At 36.6% G+C, this 13,436-nt stretch overlaps 1 protein-coding gene across 1 annotated transcript in view; it reads left to right on the top strand.

Moving 5' to 3' along the window:
• The window catches only part of OCA2 (OCA2 melanosomal transmembrane protein), a 206,934-nt gene that overhangs the window by 73,286 nt on the left and 120,212 nt on the right, over positions 1 to 13,436 (top strand). The window contains exons 15-17 of the mRNA XM_090126753.1: positions 4,444 to 4,591; positions 6,341 to 6,398; positions 7,712 to 7,820. Of these exons, the coding sequence (XP_089982879.1) occupies positions 4,444 to 4,591; positions 6,341 to 6,398; positions 7,712 to 7,820 (315 nt within the window). The remainder of the gene's footprint in view (positions 1 to 4,443; positions 4,592 to 6,340; positions 6,399 to 7,711; positions 7,821 to 13,436) is intronic.

Genomic DNA, 13,436 nt, shown 5'->3' on the forward strand with positions numbered 1-13,436 from the left:
GGAAGGATTAATTACACTGTATCAGGGATTTAAAAATTTTACCTTAAGTTATAGATATTACTATTACTAGATTAAGCTATAATTCCTGGTACTTAATTTCCTTTTCAATTAATGTTTAAACAGAAGTATCCCTGTTGTAAGAATTTAGGTAAGAAAAATAATTCCTTTGCTGAAAATATATTAAGCAAGAAGAGTATCTGGAGAAAAAAACCCATATTCAGAGGAACATGCTTTGCATTTTGTTAGTCACAGCCCAAACTTGTCTTGCTTTCAAAAAGGCAGATAATATATTTAGTGCACTTGCCAGTTAAAAATTGCAATTTTATGATAATTCTTATCATCTCGACAAGTTTGGTCATGCTCTTCTGAGTATCTTCAATTAATAACTCTGTCCTCTGCAGATTCTGAGACTGGGAATTAATTACACTCAGTTTGGAGGATGTCTTCTTTGTTATTGGCAGTCAGGTGGGAAGGAATGTGTGATTAAGTGAAAATCAGTCTGACTATTAGTTGGTGCAATGCAGAAAGAATACACATTTTGATGAAACAGTGTTTTCTAATATGCAGAAAATATTATCTATTTCATAGCTCAGGTCTGTAGCGGATATTTAATTAAATTCAACCAGTCCAGGGCTTCAAGTCTGTGCTTTCCATGGTGAAATATCCTAAATGACAAAAAATCCCTCAAAATATTCTTCTCTTGTTGGAAATGTACTTTCTAGAAAAAAAAAAAAAAAAAAAAAGGAGAAGAAAAAGAAAAAGAAAAAAAGAGCAAGTCTGAAAACTAATTCTAAATATATATAGCACCTTGTGGGCTCTATGAATGTACCACATGAAGCTTTTGGTATTATAATGGAATAATAAATTGGTTAGTCGACTGATCCCCAGTAAAGATAACCCTGCAAAAAATCCTGAAGACTGAGTTTTCTTGGATGAGTGAGCCAAATCAGTGTGCCCTGGCATAGTATGATTGTCACATCCCATCTGCTGAAGGGATGGGGCTTACCAAGATGTGGAAATGTGATGCAAGGCTTTCTCACTCAGTAGCAGCCAAATGCTGCCCTTGTACTGCCTTAGCCTTAGTTTCAAAGTGGTTGATAAAACCCTGCAGTTGTATTACACCATCATGTCTAAAACAATATGTCATAAACGGTCAGAAGTCCCAAACTATATGAGTTGCTACCTAAACAGTTTTGCAGATCCAAGATGGAGGGCTAGATAAAAGCACAGTTTTTTGAAAAGGTTCATTGTTCTCAGTGACCTCAAGGATTTTACATTGTATTTCATTCAAAACAAAAACTACTGCTAACACATATGTATCACCTGTAGCCATAGAAGGCTATTACAATAAAAGTGTTCCTGAAACTGAAATAGGATAAACTTTCTGTGGGATGACCTAGAAAACCTCCTTAGAAATAATTACTGAAACAGGGTCAGTACTGTAAAAAAATGTATCCTCTGTTCTGATTTTCGAAGGTCATGTTGCTCTGAAGTAAATTTCACAGCAGGTCAGATGGTCACATCCTTGGGATGTTTAGAAAACTAATGTCTGAGCAAGCAAGCATGCACTTGCTGCACATAAAGGCAAGATCAAAGCCACATGAAAACACACACATTTTTAACACAGATGAGAAAGTATTAGCTCGACCTTGCTGAAACTGGATATTAACCCCACAGCACTTCAGACTGGGAGCAGGAGTGTGAAACCCGTCAAGCTGCATTCTGCTCTGTTTTTGTGGCACAGATATATGTGATGATAGTCATTCCTTTTCAAATGAGCGGAGATTCTCTGCATGAAAATACCCAGTGGGGATCTGCATTTCACTTAGAGGATGAAAACTTCAACTTTCTTTCATTAGCAAAATCCTTGGTCACGTTTCACTTGAAAAGGATGAAGGAAATGTTACGGCAGGATAAACATACATCGTCATGAACAAAAACAGAGAGAGACTTTTTACAAGGGTATGCAGAAATAGGACGAGCGATAACAGTTTTAAACTGGAAGACAGGAGATTTAGATTAGATGTTAGGAAGAAATTTTTCAGTCAGAAGGTAGTGAGGCTCTGGCACATCTGCCTAGAGAAGCTGTGGTGCCCCATCCCTGGAGGTGCTCAAGGCCAGGTTGGATGGGGCCCTGGGCAGCTGAGCTGGTGGGGGGCAGCCCTGCCCATTGGCAGGGGGCAGGCAAGGGGCTGGAACTCAAAGGTCTTTAAGGTCACTTCCAACCCAAACTATTCTGTGATTTCATAACCAGAAAAGGTGTTGCAAAATAGCAAACTGAATAATTATTCTTTGTGCATGTTTTCCAGAGAAAAAGATAAAATCACACTCTTTCTCTTGAACTGATGATGAGAAACAGGTTCAAAGCCACTGTCCATTTGACTTGAAAATTGCATGTGAGAACAGAATGAAAGGACCATACAGCTGTTGAGGGTATTTTCCCCCTTTTCTCTGCTTGAATTACATACGGAAGATTCTATCTTATCTAGTGCAGGGTAGCATGTAGGGTATTTCAGTATTTCTTTCACCATGAAGGGTTCAGGAAATCTTTTCAATTAAAAAAAGTTTTTTCTAGTGGAGTTGCACAGGAGATTGTGCAATAAAGCCATGTTCCAGCATTTCTCCATTTAGACTTGCCAGTCTGTAGGAAAGAGCAGCTGATATTTTGCCACTTGCTCCTGTCAGAAATAGGTATTTAGAGTGCTTACAAATTCTGAGACTTAAAATTTACTCTTGAATTTTATTAAAGAATAATTTCCACCATTTCTGAGGTTTCAAATATGTTTTTTGCACAGTTCACATTCAGCTTAATTATCAAAAATGATTTTTTTTTTTTTTTTTCTGGAACAGATAGGTTGTGGTTTACAGCTCTGTCACTTTCTTGTTTATGTCCTGGAAGGGAATAGAAAATCACTGCTTATTTATTTGTGGATGTCACAAGCTGTTGCTGAAAAAGTAAATGATGTTGGGGACAGGGTGTCTGCACAATCTCATATGGATAAGCAGGACATATCCATGTTTTAACATGAAGTAGCATCAGATTATGCTCCTGGCAAGAATCACCAAATATATTACAAAGGAAAATCGTAGATCTTGTAGCTCTGATACCTATGGTTTAGGTAATAAGAAATGTTTTAGGTGAACACAGGCTGTTTAATAACCTGGAACAGTCATTTAGCTTTACATGAGTTTACAATTTCAGCCCTGAGTTATAAAGCCAAGGCAAAGAATACCATTTTGTTGGCTTGCAAGCTGTGTGCTCATCTGTGGATGTGAACTGTACAAAATCTTAGTCAACTGCTGTTCATCAGCTTCTCAGGAAGGTTATGATGGCACTGAACATCCTGACTTCAAATGTTTGAGTTCTGTCATGTCTACTTTCCTCTCATGGTTAATTATTAGATGATATGCTCTGTATTATCACTATAAATACTTGGTAACAAAGGTAGAGAGCATGTTAAACACATTTAACGCTCATTTTGTTATTAAATAGCACGAACAACTGGGGATTTGCAATAGTAAATATTAATATCACTGCTTACATCAAAATGTGCTTAAATATTTCTCATTATTTACTCTATTTTTTTTTTTTATAAATAATGCTTACAGATTGTATATGTGGTGCAAAAACTTCCATATCAATTTCTTGAGATAAGTGTCATTTGCACACTAAATATGGATCTTCAGATATAAAGCCATGAATTCTTGACTTTTTTTCTTTAGTGACATGAAATTTGAGAGGAAAGAAATAAAAGGAAGTTCTGGAAGTGTCCCATTAGTTAATGGGAGTATATGTCCCATTAGTTAATTTGGAAGTATATGTTCAGATATTTTCTGAATGAATAATCAGCTTTCATATCCTTAGGAATCTTCTGTAAAATCCAAAGCATATTTTTTGTCATGACCATTCTAACGTCTGTTGTCAACAGGAGTGAATGCTTTTCGTTTATTCTTCAAGACCTTGATAGTATTCAAAAAGATAAATCAAAACATGCTCAAAATCCTAACAACACTCCGGAGACTGATTTGAAGTATTAATTAGTCTGTTTAAACTTACACAGGATCAGATATCACTCAGATCTGCATTTTAGCAGTACATTAATGTGTGTTGGCAGGTTATGATCTGATGAAAAGCAAATATGCTACGTTTTTAGCAGTAAAGATTGTGGTTGTCTTAAGCAAATATTTGAAGACAGTACCTTTTATTAATTGGGAAATGAATTTGAGATCAATTTAGTTAAAAAAGTTGAAATGTTTCTATTAATTTTTCATTCCCTTCAGCTCTGAAAAATAAATGGTAAAAAGAACTCTGAAACTGGCAAACTCTTTGGAAACCACTCTGATCACAGCTTTCAGTCTAGGACACATTACACATACTTTGTGGGTCTTTGGTTTCACACCTACTACATCTGCTATAAGATAAACTATCTTGCTTTGTTTTAGAACTGAAACATGAGATCTATGTTTGGAGGTTGACTGCTCAGCGCATTAATCCCGCCAGCAGGGAAGAAACTGCCGTGAAATGCCTCTTGATGCAGAAGGTGCTGACCCTGGAGATGCTCCTGAGGAAGAAGCTCAGGACATTCCACAAGTGAGTGGTGCTGGCATGTGCCACCTCCCTTCCTCCCACCCTTGGTAGGATGAGCTGCAGGCACAGGCAGTTTGTTGAACTGACATGGAGCTCTTGCTCATCCCATTCTACAGTTGGAATGATATTCTAGTTTTGCTACTGTCTTCACTGACATGAGAAGATGTCAATTCTCAGCTATTTCTTGATCACAGAATTACAGTATCACAGAATGGCCAGGATTGGAAGGGATTTCAAGGATCATAACTCTCCAACCCCCCTGCTACAGGCAGAGCCACCAACCTCCCCATTTAATGCTAGACCAGGCTGCCCAGGGCCCCATCCAACCTGGCCTTAAACACCTCCAGGAACGGGGCATCCACAACCTCTCTGGGCAGCCTGTTCCAGTACCTCACCACTCTCTCTGTAAAGAACTTCCCCCTGACATCCAACCTAAATCATCCCTCCCTCAACTTAAAACCATTTCCCCTTGTCCTGCCATTATCTACCCTTTCAAAGAGTTGATGAGATTGGGTGTTACGACAGATATGAAGAACCACAGAAGCTCAGCTTCAGTGATAAACCAAGTACTTTAGGACACAACTAATGTGTAAGGTCTGAAAAATGTATGTGAATAAATGAAAATTTAACGGCCCAGAAATTCCAGGTAGCTTTTGTTTTAAAAGATCACAAATACAACATTAGTCTTTTTCCTGCACTAATAGCTTCAATGTAATAAAATGCTGTAAATTTTTCCCTGATGAAAAATTCAAATGTTCTTCAGCGGACTACTGAATTTTTCAAAACAGCAATTTACTGCTTTTTAAAGTAATCAAATCTTCAGTGGTGATATGAGCATATTCATAATTAGCCAGGTATGTATAGAAAAGGAGAAGTTTTTATAAACTAACAAAATATTAACCTTATTTTGTTTAGGTTCCAGTGAAACCAGCTGTTAATGTATAAAATTTGATGTCTGAGAATAACAGTGATAAATTCTCTGACAGTGAATTGTCTTATTTTCGCAAATAAACATCTTAATTCAATAAACAGTACAAGTACAAACTCTTATAATTTTTTCCTGATATTGTGCACTTTAAAAAGAGTGACAAAAAAAGTCTTTTTAAAAGATTGTGACATTATTAGTGTTCACAACACTTTAAAGAAAAGAATTCTGAAGTATATACAAAAATTGTATGTTCAGTTTTGAATATGAGGATTCCTTCAGCACAAGTACACTGACAGTGATGTGGAAATTCAATAACATTAACAACAGAGCTCCTGAACTGCAAACCCCAAGGCTTTTTTTGCTTCAGGGCTGACTATGCTGATAACAGAAAGAAGTAACTTATTTGAATCTTAAGACTTCATTATAAAATGCAAATGTAACACGTGTTCTGACTTCTTGGTGTTAGCACATGGCCCTTGCTTTATCACAGAATGGCACACATTACCTCCTGAAACTACGAATGGAACATACAGCCAGCTCCTATATCCAGGTTCATACTCTGGATGCTTGCTCCTTCCAAGCCTGTGGCAATCCTCATGAACCAAACTGTGTACTGGTGGTGTGTATTAGGAAAGTGGGTCTTAAGTGAATTGTCATGGAAATTTTGCTACTGAACATAAGGCAACCATGGTTCCTCTGTAGTATGAGTTACTCCTTAATGGGTATAGAATGATCTGATTGTGATGAGAGGGATTTAGTCCAATACTGTTTGGCAGGACTCTCATTTCATTCTGGAAAAAAAAGCAGGTGTCATTTTCTTTCAGGCAAATTTCACAAGAAGATAAAAACTGGGAAACAAATATTCAGGAACTCCAGAAAAAAGTAAGTAGATGGCAGTTCTTCTCAGTATCAGTGTAAGTAGACCTATGCCTTTTTATGAGGAAAATCCTTTTAATCCAGTGAAAATGTAATAAGTCTCATGGTAGAAGAAAAGCTGGCAGGCAGGCTGGCTGGCTTCTCAGCAGGATGGATATACTGAACTACATTTTATGAGTTAGGTTTTATACGTGTGCTTTAGAAAAGAGTTGTTTAAAGGATCAATAAATGATTCAGCGGTGTTCTCTTAGAATTTTAATCCACCATGGCCAGAAAGTCTCAGAAGGTGTCAATAGGTTGTTTATAACCACAATGCATGATGATAGAGTAATACCAACTCTAATTTACTACACTATCTGTAACACATCTGCTATGTTAGTTAACTAGGGATAAACCACTTGCATAAATCCTGTTTTCTTTGCTGTGCACATATTAACACTGCCTAAGTCTATATGCTGAAGCTGAACCTGACAGGATGTATACTGTATAGTAGGATTAATTTCATCTTCATCAGTCTAATCATCACATTCTTTCCACATCACTGGCACTAATGAGTACAGGCCTGTAATTGGGAGCTCAAATCCTTGGCTGGGACCTCTCTTTTCTATGTGTCATACCAAAACAGAACAAAACCAACTGGATTTTCTGTCTGGTTTTAGACCTCTTCTAAAGCATTGTATAAATGATGACCTTTTAAAAGAAGTGAGATTTGATTATACTTTAGTAGAGCTCTAAACTGTGTGGAAAAGACTGGAAATGAGAGAGGTACTCAGACTGAGATAGAAGTATTCCTTAGGTTGCTGGTGAAGGTGACTTCAGAGCAGAGAAGCAACAGCACAATGGAAAGAATTTAGGTATGAGAATGAGAGCATGAGAAGCTGGTCTGTGGTACAGGAGCTCCATAAAGATTAGGGGCATGGCATGTCCTTGAAAGATGTACGTGATGTATGAAGAATCTGGTCGTTAGGTTAGGTTATAGGTTTTCAGAGTATAATTGCAATAAAGTGTGATTTTTGTCCAAACTTAGCAAACCTGAAGTTCGCTCTGTAGTAAAAATTGCCTTTCAACTATATTTACACAAGTATGTTTTATCTCCTGTCTTCATGTTGGGTCTCTCTTACTGCATGATCATGTTTCCTATAGGTAAACATGAAATACTTCAATTTAAATATTTATGTATTTTATGCTGAAGAATAATATACAATACAGGAGCAGCTTTTTCTACTTCACACTTTTTTTTTTTTTTCTTTTTCCAACTCTGTGCACAATAAATAGTTCCTTCTTTAACACAATTATCCAATTTTTTTTCCCCTCTGCAGCACAGAATAACAGACAAAATCCTTCTCATCAAATGCCTGACTGTGCTGGGATGTGTTATTCTCATGTTTTTTATCAACTCATTTGTTCCAGGTGTCTACTTAGATCTTGGTAAGTTTCACAGTTTTATTCTATTTAATTAAAAAGTAAAAAAATAAAAAAAAAAACAGCTAACTAAACTGTAAGATTTTTCTGAGTCTATTCAGAAAACTCATGTTTTTGTAAGTCCCTGACCTTACAATTTCACCAGGTTAATCAGAACAGCAGTTTCTCAGAGCAGGCTTTTGAAATGCAGTCACGTCTCAGTCACCCCAGGAGGAAAAGTAGGTAGAGCTCTTAACTTCCTTTTTTTCTGACTTCCCAATATTAGCTAGGTGGATGAACATTACAGAGTGAGCAAATTTGACCTTACCGTAATTTCACTGTAGGCTTGAATAAATGACCAAGATTCATTATGGAGATCAGAAAGTAATTACTCTGTGTAAGAACATTTAAGTAATCTGGCATTATTTCATAAGTATAGATAGCTCTTCGTATAACTTCAAGTTACCATTATGTTATCATGAAAATAAATCATTTCCCAAAATAAAACCAAGAAGACACTGCATATGGTTGAAATAAAAATAACTACATTCTGTGCCTAGACCTATCTGTGCAGGTTTTTATACAGTTATGTGTCTAAATCCCTATAAGGACATTCTTGAAATGTCCCAAAAATAGAACAAAATTAGAACTCATGTTTAACTGAAGAGAAGTTGTAAAACCTGCCTGTACATGGGCCTATGAAAAGTTAATGATATTTTTTTTTTTGGCTGTGGAGTGTTTGGAAATTATGGAATTTCAAATTTATGTTTTTTCTTGTCATCTGAATCCCTTCACTGTGTATGTCCAGTGACAAAAAGATGCAACAGATTTAAGGATGAATAACTCATAAAGAATAAGTCATTGGCTGATTTATAATCTGCATTTTGGTTATGCACAAGATAGAGCTAGTTCTAACTGTAGAGTGGTGATTAGGTTGGAAACAAGACCTTCTGCCCCTGTTGCCACTACTTCAGCTATATTAACTGGCTTAGTAAGCTACCAGTAGCCAAAGGTGTCTCTTCTATCTGCTTGGACCTAGAGAAACACCTGTGTTGGTGTTACTGGTATCAGTGGAAAGATGTGAGCTACTGTGTCTGGAGAAATGTGTTTTTAAATAAGTACATCTATGCTGCTAAACACATTTGTTCCAAGGACTGAGCTACTGCCCTCAGACCTAGGCTGCAGGATGTCTGTGTCCATGCTGCTCAGATCTCTGCAAAGCAGTCTGGCACAGAACCGGCCCTGTGTTTCCTTGTGACATTGTAAATAGTTTTGCGTGCGTGGGATTATTAAGTTGTCAGTTCACTTTGAGGGCAGTTTTGTCGCCTAATAAAATTGTTCTAAGTTCATAATACTGAGGACATATGGTGTATTACCCTGTGTTTGTTATGGGGTTTCAGTGCATAAACTTGTCTGAGTTAATGTTGCAGTAACTGCACAGAGCAGAGTGACTCACCCTTGTTTCTGTTTGAGTGTGATTCCTGAAACAAATTGTCTTCAGAAGTACTTATTTTTGTCTGAGATGAAACAAGCTGGGTCAGTCCAAGACAGGGGTCTGAGTTCGAAGCAATACTTACACAAGGGGGATTCTGGGAAACTGGGACCTCACTGTGGACTTGGGCTATGAGGTTTCCTGACCATGCTTCTGTGCAGCAGAAGTGTGGTGCCGTGGAGCAGTATATCTTAGGAGTTGGGACATGGTTTCAGCCAGTGGCACCAGTGACACTGCTATGATGACAGCTTTCCTTTTCCAGAGTATTTGCTGTGATAGAAATGGATAATTCAGTAAAGAATACTGGTTGTTAAGAAGTTAAAAGGTATACTGATGCATTATAGCCACAAAGGTGCAATGTTATTACTATCGCATAGGAAGAAACAGAAATTGGAGACACTTGCAGGCATTTGAAGTCACTGTAGCTAAGAGCGTAACTGAAGAGTTCCTGCCAGCAATTTAAGAAATCAATTTTCACTCTTACTTTTCTGCCTCAGATGAGTGAGCACTGAACCATATAAGATTTTGTGAATAAACCCAAAATCGAAGTGTTTTTGAAAACCCACATGCAGTCAGTAAAGACCACATAGCATTGATTGCATGTGCTGCTAGTAAGACATTCTTTCAAGACTGTAAAGTAATTGGAGTACTGGAAGAAATCTAGTGAAGAGTGTTTTTTTGTTCTACTTCATGTCAGTAAAATAAGTGCAAGATAGTGACATGGTTGGCAGTGCAGGTTTTTGTAATTCGCCATCCAATCTTCTGCTGCAGTCTTGAAAGTAAACATGGGCTGTATGTGTTATTTAGTTTCTCTCTGTTCTGTATTCATAGTAAATCCATCAGATTACTAAATAAATGTTATTAAATCATATACATAACTCTATTCGCACTTAATGGAACCTGCAGACTTCTACTGAGATCTCACTGATGACTCCTGAATTCCATGGTCTTGATGCTTGCTGTCACTTACTTATCATTACTGAAGTAGTACTGCTGTGAGTTGCTATGGATTTGAGTCCTCCAGTGGATGGAAATAAATTTCCTAAAATACAGCACATCTTGTACTCTGGTGGTTTGGTTATATTTGTTCAGTAAGTTTTTGCATAAAAATGAAAGTAGATTGTAATTCAGTGTTTAATTTCCTACTAGAATAATGTTTTATACAGAGGCTTAAGTGTTAGAAATCTAATAACTTTTAATTGCATTTGGTAGAGTGAATTAGAAAGATTATAGAATTCTTTATCAGTCCCCAGCCTTGATACAGTTTTTCCATTATGAACTTGGAATCATTGATATAATTTGAGGAAATTGACATTTTAATTTAACTAATAAATTTGCATACTTAACTGTCTTAAAATGCACTTTCCTATTCAGTTCTCTTGTACCTGTTCATCTGTAGCCTAATTCTATGAAATTCCTATGTTAATGAAAAGCTAATAATGAGACTTCAAACAAACAGATATGGCAAACTTCAGACTTCTAGAGTGCTTTCATTCAGACACTATAGGATATTACTTCATTGATAAAGCATTGATAAAGCATCTGAGGAATCTTGCTTCCTTCTGCCTCTGGATCCTCTCCTTTCAGGGTCATGTCAGTCATTTCTGAGTCAGGGAAAGCTCCTCTCCTGCTTTTAGAGAGCTGCAACAGAAGATTTTGCTTTCTTCTTCAAGAAACAAAGTGTAAACTCAAGAGCAAACAAATCAGATATTGATGGTTTCACAGTATAGAGATACTGTTACTGACTCTGCTGCAGACTGTTGGAAGATGGGAAGTCACATCAGGAGAAATATAACTGTATGTTTGCCTAATTTGTACAACTGTATCTTACGTTGTTGAAACATTTAAAATCTGTGACTGAAATGGTGGAAAAGGAGGGAAATCATTGTCTTCATTTAAGCTGACTGGTTTTTGTTTGGAAGGCCACATTTTGCAGAGCCCTTTTTGATTTTATTATCAGTGCATTCAAGAAGAAATGTTTTCAATCTCTATAGATTCAAAAGACTCCTGCTGTCTTGTCACTCCTTTGGATGCCAGTCGTCATATTTTCTGACTAATTTCTGTAATTTACTGAAAATTTGTTGAAATTTACAGGCGCTGAGTGACAGTGGAGGAAAGCCCTTCATTGCCCTAAAGAGCTTCTTAAACTTGCTTAAATTTCACTGACTGTCAGACGTTCTGCACCAATAAGTACTTGGCTTACAACCACCAAATCAGGTTTTCCTCTGCTGCATCCTGCTGAGATTTTAACAACTCCCTCCATTTTCTTTTCTGCAACATTTTTCAATAAGTGGTACAACGACTTTGCTGTAGCACTGATTCTTCCTTGACAACTTTGAGATAGATTACCTGTACATGTTAGAATTAGCCATTCTCTAACCAATACCAGAAGCCTTAAGCTTAGAGATCTTTCCATGAGCTAAAAAACAAACAAACAAACAAAACCACACATAATATTTCACAAGTGAAAAAAATGTAGTCTGCATATTTTTCTTCAGAATGTGCAACACAGGTGCCTAAGGAAAACTCTAAGAACTTTGAACTGTTCTTCAAACTGTTATTCTGGAACATTTTTCTGTACTAGAGGTGGTAAACAAATAAAACCATCTTATCCTACTATCGTATATGATAGTGGAGTTATATAAATCTACCACTGCTTACAAACAATGAAATCATATAGACAAAAGGAAATAAACTAGGTTATGAAATTGTGTTTGTACTCATAGAAAAGAAAACAACATGGTTATATTTTGGAAATGATTGCTTTCAGGTGAATATATGCAATCCTTGTGAAATGTCCATTATGGAACTATTCATCTTATTGAGGGGTTATTTCATGAAATGTTTGGGATAAAAAAAATCAGAAAATGGATCAGTTTGATAAGCCAGTGTATAATTTATTGCTGAAGAACACCAGAAATCCTGGTGAGACAAATAACTATTAAGCTATAAAAAATAGTGAATGACATAGATTTAAGAAAGCGTAGACTTAATGCCAAAAATCACAGTGTTAAGTTTAGAACATTTTACACCAGTATATCCTCAGTGTAAAAAGTTGCTCTTTATTTTGTCACTGAATCTAACATTTATCCCCAGGCTGTGATGTTAATCAGTTTTAACTGAGGAAAGCTTATAGGCCTAACTGCTCAAATGATACTGAATGATCAGCTATTTAACTCTGTTAAACTCAGTATTTTCCCCTGTACTTTTGCAAACCTTTTCAATGTGGTTTGATGAATTAAGAAGCTGGATACACAGCCTGGGATCCAAGTTTTATGGACCTTTTCTTAACAGCTATAAATTATATCTGAATAATCTGTGGTTGCCTGGAAACTCCTTCACACAGTTCCCAGTAGTGTGAGCTAGATTGTTTTGGTCCTCTAAACAATTGGACTGGGGATGCATTCTTTGTATACAGCAGTAGGCTCTGCTTTCAGAGTATTGGTGGTGTTGTGATGTACATGGTATTGTGGGCAAAATTGAGAACTTATTGTTAGTCTAATTAAAGGTTTTATCCATGGAAGCAAAACACAACGTTTATTGGTCATATGCTTATGACAACACCAACACATTATATTACCCAATCAATGCAAAAGAAAATCCACTAACAAAATAGAATTAAATCTGTTGTAAACAACAAATGATACAAAATAATTAAAGAAAGAAAGAAAGCACACATTCCTTGTATCTACCCTTTGATGCTTTGCAGGGTGTAAAGCTTCACAAGGCTGAGTAGAGTGTGATGAATTGTTGATACCTTGAGAAATTTACTCGGAGAACTATTACAGGGATTTCTTCCTCCTGTTTACTGGGAAGTGTATAATGCTGATGTTGATGGCTTCTTCCTTCTTGTGCTTGAGTCCACTTGAGCTCAATATTATCAATTTTTTTTTTTTAACTTTATGCCTTGCAATTTTGTCATATATAGTACTATATAAATATTACAGACTTGGTCCCTGTCTTTTTTGTTACCTCAGAAATGGGTTTTGACTCACATCACAGTTTGCACTATTAGCAACCGCTGAGTTGTTGATAGTAGCAGGGCAGTTGATATCTTATACCCTCACCTTCAAAGCTTTTCCTATCACTCCACATCTGTATTCCTTTACACTGTATAATTAGGTTCATGTCAAAAGTAGTTCATTACACAC

Source organism: Phasianus colchicus, chromosome 1 (assembly GCF_987193195.1).
Source record: "Phasianus colchicus chromosome 1, bPhaCol1.hap1.1, whole genome shotgun sequence".
Taxonomy (NCBI): domain Eukaryota; kingdom Metazoa; phylum Chordata; class Aves; order Galliformes; family Phasianidae; genus Phasianus; species Phasianus colchicus.